This window comes from Nicotiana tabacum, chromosome 6 (assembly GCF_000715075.1).
Source record: "Nicotiana tabacum cultivar K326 chromosome 6, ASM71507v2, whole genome shotgun sequence".
NCBI classification, from domain to species: domain Eukaryota; kingdom Viridiplantae; phylum Streptophyta; class Magnoliopsida; order Solanales; family Solanaceae; genus Nicotiana; species Nicotiana tabacum.
Window position 1 is genome coordinate 97,457,757 of NC_134085.1, and position 19,499 is coordinate 97,477,255.

Consider the following 19,499-nt stretch of genomic DNA (forward strand, 5'->3'; position numbering starts at 1 on the left):
CGGGCTCTCCAATTTTAGCCAATGAGAGCTTCAATTCTTTGGGTACATGGGATTTGTGGTTGTAATTTTGGGCGTGATGGGAAAGCAAGCCCAATTTTGCTCTTTCACTAAAAAATAGGGCAATTGGACTTCATTATGATATTTTCACCAAGAGCTTGGCCGGCTGAAGTCTGCCAGGCCCAAACCCCACGAGGATTTCGACTAGGGGCCCCCATCTGGGCTATAGTAACAAAGCATAATAGGTGTGAATTTAACTTTATGTTTCTTCCATGATCTTCTATTGAAAAGCATATCAAAATTGTGAATAATTTGGATTTGGAGTTGGCTTAATTTTTTCCCTTTATATACTCTGTCATCGTCAAATAAAACTAAGGCCACAGTAATCATATATTTATTTTAGGACTTTGCAATTGAGGAATAATGTTTCGACTTTCGAACAAGACGTCTATAATATCTAGACCTCCACCAATAACCTTGAACCTTAGGAAATTAGATAACTCATAAACATTCATAGAAAGCTTTAGGCACGTTTATAATCAACTATCATGATTATGTACACGTTCGTGTGACCTAATTATGATATCAAACAAATAAATCCAAGTACGCGTTCGCGCGACTTTTGGCCAAATAATCTTAAGATTAATAAAGCGTGATTAATTGTGTACACATTCGCTTGACATGATTTTAGCGCCCCAAATAGAGAGGATTTACACACATGTAATCCGTTTTCGAAGATTAAATCCATAAACGCCATATATTAAAAGCGGTAAAAGGTAAAATGTACATAGCTCTAAAATACGTAATTAAATAATTTAATTAAGCCAGGTAAGATTAAAAGCGACCATGCTAAAATCACGAAACTCGGAAGTGCCTAACACCTTCTTCCGGATTAACAAAATTCTTTATTCGGTCTTATGATTTTTGCGGACTTTAAAACAAAGTCAAATTTCCTCGATTTGGGATTTAAAATAAACCGGTGACTTGGGACACCATAAATTATTCTAAGTGGTGATTCTGAAATACACAAATAATCCCATTTCGATTAATGTCACTTTAATTAAAAAAAACTCCCTATTCTCTCAGGAAAAAGGAGGTGTGACATGGTCATTTTACAATTTCAAGCCTTTGGGCTGAAGTTTGAATTTTTTTGCTTAAAGGTTTGAAGTTGTGAACCCGTCAAGTCTAAGAGTCCGTTTAGATTGACTTAAAAAAATGGTTTTTCAGCGAAAATGGCTTTTAAGCCAAAAAGCAATAAGTTGGTGTTGCTCAGCTTATTGTTTTTGGCTTATTTTAAACAGTTTTTAACTTATTTTAAGCACTTTTTGCCTTCTCAAATATTTAAAAAAGCTAAAAATAACTTAAAGTTGATTTGACCAGCTTAAAAGCCCATCCAAACACCCTCTAACTTCAGAGGTTGAAATTGGCATATTGCTACAACAGCTTCGTCCATTCAGGAGGAGCTTGCGACATATGCAGACATATGACGAGGCTAATGTGTATAGGAATTTTTTGTTCGTACTCTGTCAAATTTTAGTATAATTTATGATATCCCACAGAGATGGGATAATCTATGCTACAGACTTGAAATATTTTAACTTCTATTTGAGAGATTCAAAATGGTGAAAAATGAGTGAGGTTTAACACTTGTTAATTACTTAAACAAAACAAACGAAGATTTTTAATTTAAAAAAACTGGGAATCATTGAATTCACTTGATAATATTACTACAATAAAATCTCAATTTGTACATTCATTTTTTTTAAAAATGATTATTTATTTCTAATATAATTATATTTTTCCCACTAAGAAATAAGTAATTAATAACAGTCCGTGAGGTTATGTTAATTAATCAATTTAAGACTAGTGATGATTAAACCGTAATATTTTTCTTGCTTGAATTGTGCTAAAAGATAGTAAAAACTTTGTGAGAATATTTTTACTAAAGATCAATAATCTTGCCTACAACAATACCTCCGTGAGAATTAAAACTGAGGCAACCAAGATTACATACTTGAAATAATAGTTTATTAAAAATTACTTCTACTCTACTATTTTATTCATTAGTTATTATGTATTAATTTTGCTACGCGAGAATTACAAAATTAATATAAGAATAACTTAGAGATAAAATATGTAGACGTGATAATAGATTAATTAAAAATCATCATTCCAGCACGGTATGAAATGTAAATAAAAAGTTTCAAGCCAAGGATATAAAAAAACCGAGATAGTATTATAAAATATTTCAAGCTTCATCAACTATCCCAACAAAAAGAAATTACTTTATTATGGAGTAAGAAAAGCTATAAAGGATTTTTGGAAGACTAGAAATATTTAAAAGACTAAGTAAATATTTTTACTACAAGGAAGGAAAAGAAAGAGACCGAAACTAGTTCTTGTGTCTTGCAAAAGATTGGATGATCATTATAAAAAGAGAGCTTGCTATTTATGGGAAAAGATGAGTAGCTTTTGTCATGTTCCACTTTTGCGAATGTGAAATCTATGTATGCGAAGTGACCTTTGTGTACGTAGATTCCATATATGCAACTATGATACTTTTACTTCACTCTTGACTTCATGAGTTAGTCTTGCAAATGTAGGTTCCATGTATGCAAATGTGACATTTGTGTATATAGATTCCACATGCATCTATAGCTCTTTTGCTTCCATTCGTGACTTCATGGGTTAGACTTGCAAACGTAGGTTCCATGTATGCAAATGTGACTATATAGATTCCACATATGCAGTTATGCTCCTTTTCATCTCTAGTTGTCTCTTTCCACAATTTCTATACGTGTATTCCACATTTGCGAATATGAAAATGATGTGTGCAACTGTGGCTTTGCTTCATTCTCATGTCTTTTAGCCTCTTTCTTTTCTTTTTCATAATTTCTTTTTCTTACAAGATTTGTTAGAAAATATGCGAGGATCGGATATCATTATTCATATTTTATTTTAAAATCTTATTTTTTTTAGATATGAAATTACATTAATAATTTATAACTATGAACATATAGTCAAGTGAATGTGCTTCACTTGCTCTTTCGATCTCCATGCTCATAGCTACAATGCTTGTTAATGCAAACCCAGCACTGAAGAAGGCACTCCTTTTTGCCAAAAGTACAGATTAAATTTCTTAATTTTATTTCCAGTTTTGTAAACAAATTTGTCCTTATTAATATAAGACTAATTTTTCGACACATACGTTGCAAGTGTATGCCGAATCATATAGTCAACAATTTTGTTTTGACTAAATAATTATGCTTGAAGAAATAAAGTACAAATTCTGTGAAGATTAATATGAACTGTCATATCTTGACTTGTTTGTTGGGGGTCAAGATGATTGGATATCGTTTGAATCTACAAAAAATGAAGAATCAAAATATAATTAGACTACATATAATTTTTTACTTATTTTTTAATTTTATGAGGTACAAAATGTAATAAACCGTGTTCCACCTAATAGCTCCTTATAGCCAATAGTCCTGGCGTATGTTCCTTTTATTCATTAAGGTTGCTCTGTCATGACAAGGACATAGAGTTAAAATTATTGATGTTCGTAGGTCGATAGCGTTAAATTGACATATTTTTTTAACCAAAATAAATGCTAAAATTGTAATGACATGTTATTTATTTATTCTAAACTCACATCATTTAAAGTACTATTATAATGGTTATTGTGGAGTATTATTTATTATTTATTATGAAATGCTTTTAAGTTTTTCTTCCTTGAGGTTGAAGGCATATTTAGTTATTCCTAGTCGACTTTTCTTGAGCTTTCCTTTCACACGTTTATTAATTGAGTTAGTCTACATTTATTATCTAATGCAACTCTTCATACTATTTTAAGGAGGAGGAATTTATTAATTTTCTTGAGGGTATTATAGTCCCTTAATTTTATTTATAGGGTCATTTAGGTTTTTTAACTTTCACTTTAGACCTTCACACTTATAATATAATATAATTTCGGTATTTACAGTTCACCATGTGGTAAGCAATGTGTAGTTTGAAGTTCATCAAAACTGGCTAAGCTTTAAATAGTTTTAAAAACTGGATATAGGAGTGCTCAAAGTGGCTACGTAGTGCCATTTCTACCTTATCTTCTATGGAGTTATCCAAATTGGGAGAGCATGATACATGGTGTATTATGGAATTCCAGCTCAAGTTTAAACATTGATCACAACAAATTCAGGTACCGACATAGTTAAAGGCAAAATATTTCTCAACCATAACTCGAAATTCTTTATTTGTGTGTGGTCTTATTGTAGATAAATAAATATATTACTGTTGAATATGGGTGCATATAGTTTTACAGAATTTGCCATACATCACAGAGAAGAAACTTGCGAAGCTCCCATGTCAAGAACTACAATGGTTCAAAGTTAAATAAATTCGAAACGCATGAAAAGCTTCACAGAACTGTACTTCTCTCCCTTCCGATCGAAGAGTGGGACTGCTCGGATACCTTGTCGCAGCTCTGGCACAGGTAGACATGTTTGCCCAGCGAACTCATCCTTGTCGGACCTATTATAATCAAGAACTTTAATGCGAAGTAGAGCCAATTCAGGTACTGTTAGTGGAAATTCAAACTGTTCATCCCAGGTTGGTATCCAATTGTCGTCCATTGTCTTTGTTTTCTTCTTTATGGCATCAGCAGGAACTCCAGCAATTCCTACCTGCACATAGTTTTACATCTTAACCCTTCATATTTTCCTATTACAGTCCCACTTGAAACACAATAGTAGAACAGAAATTTCGAGAAAAAAAATTGGAAAGCTACTTCCTTTTAATCTTTTTACTTTTCCCGTTTTCCCCAAACAAACTGAAAACAATTAATGCAATACAAAAAGACGACAAAGTATATTGAAGGATAACATATTAATCTACCTTTGCATAGAAATCTGGAGGTGAATACGTATCAAAGTGTGTCTGATCAAAGTCCTTGTCCCACCCATCACCCATATATACAGTCACCTGCTTAATGCAAGAAGGGTTAGATCAGTTTCAAGAACAATGGAACATGAGCAACAACAACGCTATCCTACAAAGTCAACTAGCAAATTACCATTCCCCATGTACCTTTAGTGTAGTTTTGACAGGCAGTTTTTTTGTAGGATCGAAGACCTCATTGTTGGGACCAGCTGTCAATAGTAAATCAGGTTTCTTAACATATCCACAGCCACCATTAGCCCTGAACATACCATGCATCAACCAAAGTGATCTTCCATAACCCTGCCGCAGGACACTTATTCAGTACCTATTTCTTCGGAAATTTGGTAAGTAATTACTAAATGGAATAGAGGATGAATGACAACACCAATCAGGTCATAATTCATGTGTTACAGGAATTAAACACTTCAACGTAATCCAAAGAATTTTAATCAAAGATTTCTTTAATCGGCTAAAACATTAGAAGGATGGAGAGAGTGGCAGATTCAATAATGGGTTTGCAAGTTCAGTAAAACCTAGTGCTTCGTGGTCAAAGCTTACATATATGTACGAAAAACAAGTACATATAAAGTTACACATACATTGGAGGACCTACTCTCTCAATCAATACCCACAACGTCTAAGTTCTAGATCCACACAACATAGATATTTGAATTACTGGTAAGAAATAAAACGACTAAAAAAATAAAATTATACGTAGTTATTATAATATTATTACACTTCGGAAAAAACAAGGAAGGATCAATACTACCGCTTTCCTCTGAGAATCAAATGTTGCATCGAGATAATAGGAAAATAATCTTCAAGAAGGAAAAAGCCATGTTTGGAATCTATATTAATGTAATACCAGCAAAGATAAACCAAGGAGAGGAGAACTAAAATCACACGAGAATTTATTCTTTCAATCTAGCTTCATAATACCCAGTTCTAGTTTGTTTTCTACAGGATCGGAGACAGAAGACCAACCTGCATATTAAATGCTACCATTTGAGCTCCATGCGTCCACCCAACAAAAGGATCATAATTGGACGAGTCAACACGTATTCCCTTTGGGTATACTCTCAGCAAATTTTTCTGCGTGAACCTAAAAAGAAACATCATGGGAATACAGACAATTAATTAAAATGTCCCTACAGATATGTACAGTTGGCAAGTTACAAATGCTATGGGTAAATTTCTTAGACAATTAATTACAAAGTTATCTCCAGCTATGACAGTTGGTAAGTTACATATACATGGTATAAGTAAATTGCCGAAACCTTCACATGCATGTACAGGTAACATTGACAATCAACTAGTATATGATACAGTATAACAAATCATTTCTGATGTAACCCAAGATTTTGAATGTATAACCCAAGATTTTGAAGTATAAGATATGCTGAACTCGGTCATCTTAATTCTTTCAATTGATCATACAAAAAGGAAATAAAAAATGGGAGCAAATTTAAGAGGTGGACATAAACTCGAGGAGCTACATTAATTATTCAACTTCCAATCTGCCATTGAGATGTTATAGCTACATGCATATGGATCAATAACATCACAAATAACAGAGGAACTTTCGGATGGATGAATACAGAGTTATACCTGATAATCTCTTTGCTATGAGTATCTACAGCCTTTTCAAGTGCTGGTTCACTGAGACTAAGCCGTCTTACGTTGTTGGGGTCAACCCTCAGCCAATCAGATAGTCCTCCTTTCCCCTTTCCAGCATGAATGGCAATTAAACGCTTGTATTCTGAAGCTACATTCTTCTCTGACTTTGGATCTCCTTCATCATCTTCATCATCTTCTCCTTCATCAGAATCATCCTGCTGGGAAGAAGTCTGTTAGAATAGGGCAAACAAAGAAGTCGGTTAAAAAATGGACATGCTCAATAATAGAGGCTTAATAATTAGAGCATTTATTGCACCTCCGCTCCTTTCTTTGAGGCATCTTTTTCCTTGACTTCCTTGGCTTGTAAGTATTCTTTCGGTGGCTTAGTTGATATCATAATACGTTTTTTCAGTGATTCTGGAGAAGGAAGTTCCTTCAAACACTCTGAAGGAGAAAACAGCATGTCTCCAAATGTTTGAGTGATCATCTAGTATGTAGTCACAAAAACATTATTATGATCAAAGAAGGCGGTAATCATATCCAGAAAATGCACATACGCACCTCAGCTACTTTTGCCTGAAGATCTGGAGTTAGATGATCTTCAAGTGTTATTACAACAGGATACTCAGAAGCAGAAAAAGCATGCTCCTTAATAGACCTCAAGCATTTGATGAGTGCCACTGGAGTGGTCAGTGTCCTATGTGAAAAAGCTAACACTCAAAACTACAGCATGAAAAAGTACAAGCACTATAAGGGGAACTCAATATCAAGATTCAAACGTTTGAAGACCCAAGACTTCATTATGATAGCACCTATGGTGGCTATCATGGGCTTGGAATCCTCCATCCAACCATCAAGAGCTTGGGATGCTATAGAAGAGCAAGGAAAGAAGACTTCAAGGTCCATATATGCTAGAATGGATGTACATGAGGAGGAGGGCCAAGGCTCAAGAGAATAAATAGACTCCTTTGGGTTTATGAATTGTTGATGAAGAACTCTCCTGAGAGAGCCTCCCTTTGTGGGAATATCCCTTACCTCTTCAATTGAACCTCCCTTGGATTCTTCTAGTCAATATTCATGTATGAGTTCAATTTCTCTTCCCCATTGGATTGATTTGTTGTAAATAAATTGCAATTAGCAGGTTCAAGTATATATTACTTGGGTCGACTAGTTGTTTCTTCTATTAGATTCTATTATTTCTATCTCTATCTTCTTCTCTCTTTCTAATTTTTAATTTTCTTGTGTTAATTCAATCATAACATTGTTACATAAAAGAAAAGTTTTTACTAGTGCAGCAGTCTCTGAATTCAAACTTGAGGTGAAAGGCATATTTCACTGAAATTTCAAGCATTAAGGTAACCCAGGAGTTATTCCTTTTCTCTTTTAGATCATAAAAGATTGTTCGTGTATGATAAGAACCACTCTTTTGTTAAATCACATTCTTGAATTCTGCTGTGATGACTGACCTAGCACTTAACTAGAAATTTTCATCCTGGATCACACGGTTTGGTATTTTGCTCAGTTTGGTAGTTCGCTTTCACAAAAGAGGCAGGCATAATTCTCTTTTACAATTAGGGAAAGCTCATGTTGCTCTTAAATTCATAAATTCACAGCTTTGATTAGTCTATTGGAGTACTTTATTTTATCTTATGAGTCATAAGAGAAAAAACTTGTCATTTCTCTAGCTTTCAAGTAACTTAGGATCAAGCATGTAATTGTGAATGTTGTTGTTTGACATTTCTGCAGAAAGCTTAATATTTCAACTCTTCTCGAGCAATAATCATGACGAAATCTTTAAGAAAATCTTAAACGGGAAGTGCGTCCAGGATCATCCTGTAATCATCCATTTATATTGCACCATGTGACAAAAAATGAAATGCTTCTCCTTCCACTTTGCTTCGCGACCAATCTACTGCCCTGATCTCCTAATGCCTGTTTGTTAACATAGTAACCCCTTTTGGCCTCCCCAACAGCCTTGCTGGTGATGGATGCAAGATGATGCCTACCATCCACACCACGTGTAACAGACAATTAATGAACATTTCCCCCACACCAGATTGAAGATGAACTTAAGTAGACTTGTTTTTCACCATTTAACTTAGATGTAAACATTATATGAGATTTTCCATGTCATTATTTCTCAAAAAGAAAAAAGAGATTTTCCATGTTATTATCTGTTCATTGCGTATTTGAATGGACACTGCATCTCTGACTTATTTATCTTCAGAAATTTCTTGTACTGATTGTAGGATGTCCAGTTAACACAAGCCAAGCAGCTTCAGTCTGGTCATAACTGCAGGTCCCTTTTTCCTAGGGTGTTGTACAGTCTAAACAGGTGCCTACGAGATGGTCACTGTAGGCACTTTCAGTTAATTTCAGTTAAATTGAATGAACCGCCTCATCTAAAAGCTTAAACTGTACTTATAGAGGAGCACTTCCATTCATTTAATAATCTGCCAACGCTTCCCTTCTGAAATGATTTCCTCATCTTCATCTAACTAGCTAATGGTGAAATTTAGTATCTTAGTAATATCACGATCTGGAACTCTCATGGTATAGGAACATAAAATGCAAATTTCCTCCCAAAAATTTAAAAATGAAAAGAAGTAGTTCATTGACAAAAGAAACAAGACGCCTAAAGCCCACTGCACAAGACTGTAACATGTAGCCTTCCAAAAGCATTAGCACACTCATAATGTGGAGTTTGTTAGTAGAACTTGTTCATATTCCTGCTAGCCGTAAACTTGCACTAATCAGTTGTGACAGTTGCAGTGCTCTTGGTTTAGTACTTAGTACAGGTCTACACGTGGATATATGTAAAAATGCATAAGCTTATTAATGGCTTCAGTTATATAAACATTTGGTTTGTGCACCGGGCTGAAACAACAAAAAGTAGATATGCATGTAAATTATGCGCAAAAGCATAACCTTGTTTATCGGGCTTCAGTTAAGAACCGGCCAAATAAAGTGAAAATGAATGAAGTGCTTATAGCTTCTTCAAAATTTAAGAGTCTACCTCTTGGTTTGTCACTAAGAAATATCCACGAATTAGCCAATTCGCTTGAGAATATATTCATTTGACAGATCATATGGCAACCATAAACTCAACTGAACATATACAAAGCTAAGGTCCATAGATTCCACAAATAAACTAGAACATTCATACATTAATGCACATACCTTCCATGTAAAACCTCTACATCATCTTCATCTGAATTTGGCCAAATATCCAATTCAATTACTCTGACACCTCTCTGTAGAGCTTGTATTATGGGGACATCACTGCAATCACTACTCAGTTGATTCCCAGTTAGATAAGAATTATGGCCTGTGTATATGTAGTAATGAGACAAAGGTGCAGTCATATCATGGTGAATCTGGAATCCAAAAAAGATCCATTACTCCATTAGTAAATTCATTAAGAATACATCTAATATACTACTTTATGAAGAATGACATTAAATATACATGAAACTTCTGATATATTACCCCGCCATACTCATGTACTATATGATAGTGTTTCACTGTACTAAGAGTTCATATTAATTTAACATACACATTAAATAAGTAACACTACTAAAACAACAAGAACTACTAGCCAATATTAGAAGAAAAAAGAAACATCAGATCAAAAGTCTAAAATTTGAGCAGTGAAATAAAATTTTGAATTCTAGAAAGTTACGAAAGTTGTACAGAAATAGAATGGTGTCAAATATTAAGTGATATATAAATAATTGAGTCAGGTGTGGTTGGTATGGCGGAGATGTTTTCCCTTATACAATCGTTTCCTGGATCATCTTTCAGTATTTGATAGGACATGGTATAGAAATGATATTTTTCGATATTAAATGTTGATCACAAAGTCTAACTATTTGATTGAAATTAGAACATTCGAAAAGAAAGCTGACTTTTACTCTCATTTTTGGTGCAAAATATATTCCAAATTAAACACTAAACCTCACAAAATTAAATTAGTACCCCGAGTTTAGGATCGAGAGGAGGATTAATATCAGAAAAGAGATACTTGAAGAAAGCATCGAGCTGGAGGCCTGTGTGCTTAGGGTCGCCGTGCTTATTGATTATCGCCTGAGCGTCGTCTAAGGTTACATTTTTCTCCTTCTGAACTTCAATTAAGAACCGATGAAAGTTGTCGGCGTTCATGACTCTGGCACCGTCGGAATAATGGTTGAATGTGTTCTTCACGTCCGCCGGAGCCTCGGCGGCGGTCATTGTAAACTGCCGACGGAAAAAGAAACCGACTTTGTACGTCTGTTTCGACATTGTTAAGTGAAAGGGAAAATGAATTCCAGATTTTCAATGCAACGGTTTTTGAAAGGCAGACAAGAACGATCCGATCGTCGTGAGACTTCTTTTTTAACAAACTTTTCGTTATGCGTGAGTGTTTTATATTATTAAAAAATATCTAATATGGGAGTGAGGAGTTGAAAAAAGAAAATGAATTGGGGTTGAACTTTTAAACGTGTCATAAAAATAAGGCGACCGACCATTTAACATAATTAGGCAACTTATCGATCCTACACAACACACCATATGCCAATTGCCGACTATAAGTTGCATATGCTCCGTGCTTTCTTCGTATTTGTTAGGAGCCTAGTGTGCTATTTTTATTGGCTTATGATTGTATACTGTCAAAATTGGGGAGTTCAACTTTGGAGCTATTATGCCGCTCCACGCCTAACCTCGAAGAAGCCCGAATTAGAGCGTGAGGTGTGACCCCGAGGTGCGTCCCTCGAGGGAGCACATCGAAGGCTCATTATGGTCGACCTCGGAGCAGTACAATCGATGATCATCATGGAAAGACGGGAAAATTCCCAAATACACGTGGTTAGAGTTGATCAGGTCTGCAAGAATAGTACAAATCCGTACTGAGCCGTTATACAGTTGTACGAGTAGAATTTCTTCGGCATTTATTAGACATGTACTATGTTGGGATTCCTCCTCATATATAAAGGGAACCCTTGTCATCTTGTAAGGGGATTCAAATTATTACACAACATATTGAATACAACATTCTCTGCTCTTTACTAACACTATTGTTCTTCACATTTATTGTTTATTCTTTCATTGTTCATTCATTGTTTATTTATTATTCTTCATTTATTGCTCATCATTAACCGCAAAAAGCCATCTTTAAGGCCCTCATTATCATTGATTCTCATCAATTGCTCATTACCATTAGCCTCATCTAGACCTCGAGGCCCAGCCTTGTAACCCTATTGATTTGCATTTCTTATTTTCTTTACTCACACTTAGTGTTGTTCACGGTTTGACGAATAACCGATCCAAACCGAAAACCAAACCAAACCGATATTTTTTTTGATTTGGATTGGTTTTGGTTTTAAATTTTAAAAATCGATAATATTTGGTTTGGTTTTGGTTCTACTATAAAAAACCCGAAAATTAAACCGAACCAAACTGATTAATTATATACAAAATTTAATAATTATTTATATACAATATAATATCTTTTTCTAAATAATTTTAAATATTTTATGCAATTTAATTGTTATTTTGAATTTTAGTTTATCCTACTTATATTTTAAAAGATTGCCTAAGCCCAAAATAATAGGAATCAACCAATTTTTTTTCCTTAAGAGACTTTAATTCTCTAACCCTCCGCACATACTTTTGCCTAACAGAAGAGTTAAAAAAAATCCTACCATAAGAATAAAGAAAGCAAACTCAAATTGCAGGAGTACAATAGCTAAAGCTTGAGAAAGCAAACTTTTAGTTATTTTTTTGTTCATTTTTTTCATATAAAGAGGTAAATAAACTTTCAATTCCGAAAGAAATATATAAAAAAGTATAAATTTAGCAAATTATTTTCAGATTATTGTCTAGTGTTGTTTCACTATTATCGACTTATTATTAGCTTACTACGAACCGAAAAACCGAACCAAACTGAACTAAACCAATGATTTATATTTAATTTGGTTTGGTTTTGGTTTTAAAATTTTAAAAACCGATTAAATTGGTTTGGTTTTAGTTTTTATCAAAAACCGATCAAACCGAACCGCGAACACCCCTGCTCACACTTAGCATCTATTGCCTAACAGCTAGTATTAAAATAGATCACGTATTTTTAGAACCACAAAATCAAATATAATTATAGTTACCCTTTATAAGGTAAACGGTTTGGCGCCCACCATGGGGCAAAGAATAATAGTAATTATTTTGGTGCTAGTTTTCTGAAAACAAAAGTTATTCTTCACATTTTTTCTTATCCAAGAATCTATGATTTCAAGTCAAACATGTCTAACTCCGCGAATGCATGTGAAAAAACCGGTATTGGACTTCAGGGAGAAAACGATGCAGACGCCGGTTTACCACCGCAAAACCCAGGAGTAGAACCAGCAGATTCCGGTATACCACCGCAAAACCCAGGGGAGGCATCAACACGAATCCCCATCGACACGAACTCGCGGAATGCTGTGCATGTCGATGTAAGCTCTCCTACCGACGGAAGTGTGCGCGGTGAGGAAAGAGACATTAGTCTTCAAGTCATTTTTGAAATATTGTAAGCACAACAAGTGGCTATTGCTCAGCTACAAAGCCACCAAAAAACCCCAAGCACAGTAGCACCGAAAATGGCTCCTCGAGTCAAGCAGGTACCAGAGAGATCGAGCAATAACGGGTTGGCGACATACCCCCTATTATGAAGATGCTCGAGGACCTTACCAAAAGAATTGAATCGGGAGAAAAGAAGATAGAAAATAATGATAAAAGGGTGGAGACTTATAACTCAAGGGTCGATCAGATCCCGGGAGCGCCCCCAATTCTGAAGGGCGTACATTCAAAGAAGTTCATATAAAAACCATTCCCACCGACTGCGGCTCCGAAGCCCATCCCGAAGAAATTCAGAGTGCCCGACGTCCCGAAATATAACGGGACCATGGATCCCAATGAGCACATCACCGCCTATACTTGTGCTATAAAAGGAAATGACTTAAAAGACGACGAGATAAAGTCTGTCTTGTTGAAGAAATTTGGAGAAACGCTATCGAAAGGGGCAATGATGTGGTAACATAACCTACCTCCAAATAAGATAGATTCATTTACATGTTGGCAGATTCTTTTGTGAGGGCACACGCTGGTGCCATTAAGGTCGCCACCAGGAAGTTCGATGTCTTCAAAATCAAACAGAGAGAGAACGAGATGCTAAGGGAATTCGTATCTCTTTTTTAGATGGAGAGAATGGAATTACCACTGATCTCCGATGATTGGCCAGTACAAGCCTTCACTCAAGGATTGAACGAACGAAGCTCAGTAGCTTCCAGGTAGTTAAAATAAAATTTGATGGAATATCTTACCGTGACCTAGGTGGATGTGCACAACATGTACTGATTGGTGCCAACCCTACACCACTACAAAGTGTCAAAAGTGGTCGAAGCAGCTTTTACCCGAGATGGTCGGGATCGAATCCACAGGGAGCTAGAAGTGGGAATTGGATTCCTATCTAAACTAGTAGTGCATAGTTCTCTTAATTGCACTTCCAATCATAGTTGTTCAGTTGTTAATTCTAATTTTTATACTAATAAGATACTAAATTAAGCTAAGAGTGAATGCTTGTAAGGTTTTCTAAATGATTAACGAGGCATTAGGGAAGTGACTTTCTCCTAGGTGAATACTTAACGGGATCTAAAGTCTAAGACAAAGATGTTATGTTGGGGATTGAAATATAGCCAATGCACAGAACTACTCACTCTATACCTCTCGGTAGCTTGAGTGACTTTGCCCTAATTGACTTTCTCAAGACCAATTGGGTGTCAAAATTATGCAAGCAATATAGGCTCAAGTCGGGTATTGCTATCTCTAGTTTTAACCCTTTAAATTGGGGCTATAAATCTCTTAATTACGCCCTAATTCCTTGTTAGACTGATTTTCCTAGACTCAAGCTCTCTTTCTCAAGAAGAGTCCAAGTCAAATAGGCACAAATTAGTGTTTGCAACCACTATTTCAACATGGAAAACATAAATCAGTCCAAATATCAAACACCCATAAACATCTAAACATTAAAACAATAGACCCATCAAATACCCACACTAGGGTTGAGCCACAACCCTAGCTAATGGGTCTAGCTACTCATAATAATAGAAGATCGTTTCTTTTCTGAAAAAAAAGAACCTAATGGATCGAACTTGAACTCCGGGTGAGGATCGCCCCGGCAGGGTCGCTCTGACGCAGAGGGCCCTGAGAAGCGTAGTACTTCCGTAACTAACAGAGAAATAGATCAAGAATAACCCATATATTTAATTACAAACTAAGATAATGAAGACTTGGTGTTAAAGTAGCTACAAATTACTCAAAATAGAACAAAACAGCCGCTCACGTGCTCTGGAGTCTAACAGATTACAAAAGATACCCTAAAATGTGAAAAGAAAGTATTTATACTAGGCCAAATTTTCTGGACAAAAATACCTGTTGGCCCAAGAACAAGTGAAGTTTTGAAGATTGACAAAAGAACTCAGTCATGGACCAGGTCCATCTTGTGAAACAACAGTCATGATCAACCTATATATGTGAGATGCATATGAAGGAGATAAGTCCTACTGATCAAGCAGCAATATCTCCTGATCTGATCGAAAATGTTGAATATTAGATATGGGGAGAAAGTCTCCTTATATAAGGAGAACACAATCTAGGATAAAGATAGTGTTAGAGTTTAAGATCATCATGAACTCTTCCACGATAGAAGAGCAGCAATTGAGTCCCAATCAAACTATGATTACTAACCTATTAAATGTAAGTGTTGTTCTATTTTACAGGTAATGCACATACACAAAAGTTAAACTAAATTGAGAGAAAAAGAGCAAGGCAATTTTGCAAGCAATTTATGTTTGCACTCCTGAAACTACTTGAACAAGATAGAAGAACCAGCTCGATCGTGTCTATCTTTTATTCTAGTTCAATTGTAGTAGGTGGTTTAAATTGTACCTTTCAGCTTTCATAGAAGCAATTGTATTAGGTACCTAGAGTGTTCAAGTTATAGCTAACTTGAAGTTGTCGCAACAGTTGAGGCTGTGTGCCATAACGAGATTAAAGTTAATCCTTAGGTTTACAAAGAGTTTTTGTAAATGCTGTTTTGGCTCAGTGATTTTAGCGAAAGTTTGGGAAAATCCTACTGAGTAGTAGGTTATGGTTTTTTCACCTTTTGAGCCAGGTGTTTTCCATATAAAAATCTTTGTGTTCTTTATTTTTTGTATTTATTATTCCGCAAACAGTAGTATTTGGAACACCTAGAAGAACCAGGTTCTTTTATAGTTCAGTTAAGCGAAAATTGGGTACCATACAAATTACCCCCTCTTGTGTGGTATTGACGCTTAAAACATCAATTGGTATCAGAGCGGGTTATCCTTGAAGAGGCTAACACCTTAGGAAAAGATCAAAATGAGTGCACCACCTGGAAACTGGGAAGGGCAATCCACTGTTAGGCCTCCACTCTTTAATGGTCATTACTATTCTTGATGGAAGAATAAGATGAGAGATCATATCATAGGAGAAGACTATGAACTCTAGGACATAGTCACTAATGGTCCTCTGGCAACCACAAAGAAGAATGCTGAAAGAGTGGATGTGCCAAAGACAAGAGCTGACTGCACTGTTGAAGACTTGAAGAAATGGGAAAATAATGCCAAGGCCAAGAAATGACTTGTGTGTGGACTGGGTCCAGATGAGTACAACAGGATTCAAAGCTGTACCACTGCAAAGGAAATATGGGACACTTTACAAGTGGCTCATGAAGGAACTCCTCAAGTAAAGAGATCAAGAGGAACACTGCTATATTCTCAATACGAGAATTTCAGTATGAAGGAAGGAGAATCTATCCAGGAGATGTACACAAGGTTCACAACACTAACAAATGAACATAAATCTCTTAATTATCCTTGAAGAAGACAAGGTTGAGAAAATCTTGACAAGAGTCTTACCAGTAACTTGGGAAAGCAAAATCACTGCTATTTAGAAATCAAAGAACATTTCTACCCTCAAGCTAGACGAACTGATTGGAAACCTCACTACCTATGAACTGAGAAAGCAAACCATGAAAATGGATACACCTAAGAAGGAAAGAAGTCTGGCTCTCAGAATAGTTGAAGGTGCAGATCTGGAGGATGATGAAATGGCCATGATCACAAGAGATTTCAAAAAGTACCTGATGAGAGGAAAGGGTTTTTCAAGAGGTACAACCTTCAACAAACCAAGGGTTCCTGAGAAACAGACCAACGAGGATTGCTACAAATGTGGTAAGACTGATCACATGATCAAGAACTGTCCTCAATGGGAAATTGAGTGGAAGAAGGAAAGGGCTGAACGAAGGAACAGGAAGAAGGAACAGGTTCAACCCAAAAGGAACAAAGGATCAACAAAGGCTATGGTTTCTGCTTGGGGAGAAACATCATATGAGGACTCAGAGGATGAAGTTGGAGATGAACAAACACTTATGGCCATCGGAGAATCAGATGATGAACAAGAGGTAAGTGTCCTTCATCTCAAAGACAAGATTAAATTCTTGTCTAAAGAAAGGTTATCTGAACTATTGCTAGACTTCATTGATGAGTCTGAGATAATTAACAATAAGAAGGAAGATCTGTCTAGGGAATGTGTTATCTTAAAAGCCAAGTGCAAAAATCTAGAATCTAGGGCTAATGAGAGTGATAATAAAAATGATGAGTTGAAGAACCAGGTTCTTGAACTTGACACCAGTGTCTTAGAACTTAGGCCTGAGAACTTAAAACTGAAATTAGGAACAGGTAAGAAGAAAGCTGATCACACACATCTCATCCTAGAAGAAAACTTAGGAAAAATGAAGGATGAGTTGTACAGGAAGGATGAGCAGATAAAAGTCTTAAAAGAAGATCTAGGGAAGGTAAAACATGAACTAGACAGAACTTGCAAATGGAACAAGGCTTCTGATGCACTTTCCTGGATACAAACACATCACAGTAGCAACAAAAGAGGACTTGGCTATGGGACTCAAGCACCTAAGTGGGATCCTAAAAGCAAGTACCTCACTCTTTCTGATAACAAAATCTGCACACACTGTGGCAAGACTAGCCATTACAAAAATGAATGTAATGCAAAAGAAAAGGCCAGTCAAAAGAACAAAGCTTTTGTTCAAGAGAAAAATAGGCTGCCTGAGTGGGCTAAAAGGAATTTGATTTACCCCTTTGCCTATAGAAAGGGACCCAAACTAGTTTGGATTCCTAAGACTAACCCTTGATTTCTTTTTGCAGGTCCAAGTGAAGGGAAGTAGCCAAATATGGTACATAGATAGTGGCTCAAAACATATGACTGGAAGTAAGAACCAGTTCCTTTCACTTGAGGACTTAAAGGGAGGTAATGTCTCCTTTGGAAATGGAAAGAAAGGTGAGATTATTGGGGTTGGAAAGGTAGGTAAGACAGACTCACACTCTACTGAGAATGTCTACTTGATAGATGGCTTGAAATACAGCCTGATCAGTGTGTCACAGCCGTGTGACAGAGGTAACCTTGTAGTTTTCACCTCTACCAATGTTTTGTGATTAACCTTACCACTGACAAGATTATTTTGTAGGAAAAGAGTTAACAATATTTACATTGTAGATTTGTCTACTCTTTCAGAAAATGAACTCACCTACCTAAATGTGTTGGATAATGATCCCCTCTTGTGGCAAAAAAAACTTGGTCATGCTAGTCTAAATTAGCTCAACAAATTAGTCTTGAAGGACTTGGTAAAGGGCTACCTAACGTCAAGTTCAAGAAAGATAAAGTTTGTGAGGCCTGTGCAAGGGGGAAGCAGGTAAGATCATCCTTAAAAAGCAAGAAAATGGTAAGCACAACCAAGACGTTGGAACTGGTCCATATGGATCTCTGTGGTCCAATGAGAACCTTGAGCAGAGGTGGAAAGAAATATGTGATGGTATGATTATTCTAGATTTACCTGGGTACTATTTTTAACATCTAAAAATGAAGTATTTGACTTGTTTACTGCTTTTGTTAGAAAAACTCAGAAACAATTAGGTAATCAACTTGCAGCCTAATGGTCTGATCATGGAACTGAATTTGAAAATGCTAGTTTGCTGAATTTTGTGATGAGCATGGTATAGATCATAACTTCTCTGCCCCTAGGACTCCTCAACAAAATGGAGTAGTTGAAAGAAAGAATAGGACTCTTGAGGACATGGCTAGGACTATGCTTCTTTCTAGTAAACTGCCCCACAGCTTCTGGGAGAGGCTGTAAACACTGCATGTTATATTATTAATAGATGCATGACTAGACCTCTTGTAGAGAAGACACCCTATGAGTTACTTAAAGGGAGAAAACCAAATATATCCCATCTTAGGGCATTTGGATGCAAGTGCTTTGTGCACAATAATGGAAAGGATTCCTTAGGTAAGTTTGATCCCAAAAGTGATGAGGGAGTATTCTTGGGATATTCTTCACATAGCAAAGCATATAAAGTGTTCAATAAAAGAACTTTGTGTGTAGAAAAAAGTGTGCATATAGTGTTTGATGAAACTAACATTCTCTCTGAGAAACAGGAACATGAAGATGAAGCCATTGGACTGGTAAAGGATTTGACTGGAGTCTCAGCACAAGTTAAAGTGGCATCAAAAGAAGGAACATGTGATGGAACAGGTTCTTCTATCCAGGCAACCTAACAAGGGGAACTGCTCAAAGAGGAATTGAAACTAATCCTCTAAAAGAACCTGTTCATGACCCTATTCCTCAGCAACAGAACATGGGAGAAACATCTACTAGAAATCAGTTGGTTGTGAAACCTCACAAGTATCAAAGTTCTCATCCTATTGAGAACATAATCACCGATCCAACATCTGGAGTCAAAACTAGATCACAATTAAAGAATATGTGTGCTTTTGATACCTTCTTATCTCTTATTGAACCTAAAAATGTTGTTGAGGCTTTGCAGGATGCAGATTGGATGAATGCA

At 36.0% G+C, this 19,499-nt stretch overlaps 1 protein-coding gene and 1 long non-coding RNA gene across 4 annotated transcripts; one reads left to right on the top strand and one right to left on the bottom strand.

The window, feature by feature from the left end:
• Nucleotides 1–4,023: 4,023 nt before the first annotated feature.
• On the top strand, nt 4,024–7,749 carry LOC142181652 (uncharacterized). The gene is made up of 2 exons (XR_012710514.1): nt 4,024–4,192; nt 4,308–7,749. It is a non-coding gene; the product is annotated as an uncharacterized LOC142181652 (long non-coding RNA).
• On the bottom strand, nt 4,202–10,990 carry LOC107785291 (phosphoinositide phospholipase C 2). Of its 3 annotated transcripts, none has more exons than XM_075255004.1 (9): nt 10,528–10,990; nt 9,730–9,926; nt 7,111–7,246; nt 6,866–7,036; nt 6,541–6,767; nt 5,917–6,034; nt 5,080–5,232; nt 4,888–4,974; nt 4,202–4,676 (listed from the first exon to the last, which is right to left on the bottom strand). In XM_075255004.1, exons 1-9 carry the CDS (start codon nt 10,828–10,830, stop codon nt 4,383–4,385), a joined length of 1,686 nt encoding a protein of 561 aa, XP_075111105.1. In that variant the 5' UTR covers nt 10,831–10,990; the 3' UTR covers nt 4,202–4,382. The 3 variants fall into 3 exon arrangements, with proteins under 3 accessions (XP_075111105.1, XP_016462047.1, XP_016462049.1); XM_016606561.2 differs by having other exon boundaries at nt 6,541–6,779; XM_016606563.2 differs by having other exon boundaries at nt 6,541–6,764; nt 10,528–10,989.
• Between the last annotated feature and the right edge of the window lie 8,509 nt (nt 10,991–19,499).

What these genes read in the sequence shown, in the direction of transcription:
- LOC107785291 (XM_016606561.2), bottom strand. Translation starts at nt 10,830, where the DNA reads ATGTCGAAACAGACGTACAAAGTCGGTTTCTTTTTCCGTCGGCAGTTT. An exon ending in GTAGAGGTTTTACATGGAAG is followed by an intron (nt 7,247 to 9,729) that starts GTATGTGCATTA and finishes TTTTTCACATAG; the next exon opens with GACACTGACCACTCCAGTGG. An exon ending in TTCAGGCAAAAGTAGCTGAG is followed by an intron (nt 7,037 to 7,110) that starts GTGCGTATGTGC and finishes ACTACATACTAG; the next exon opens with ATGATCACTCAAACATTTGG.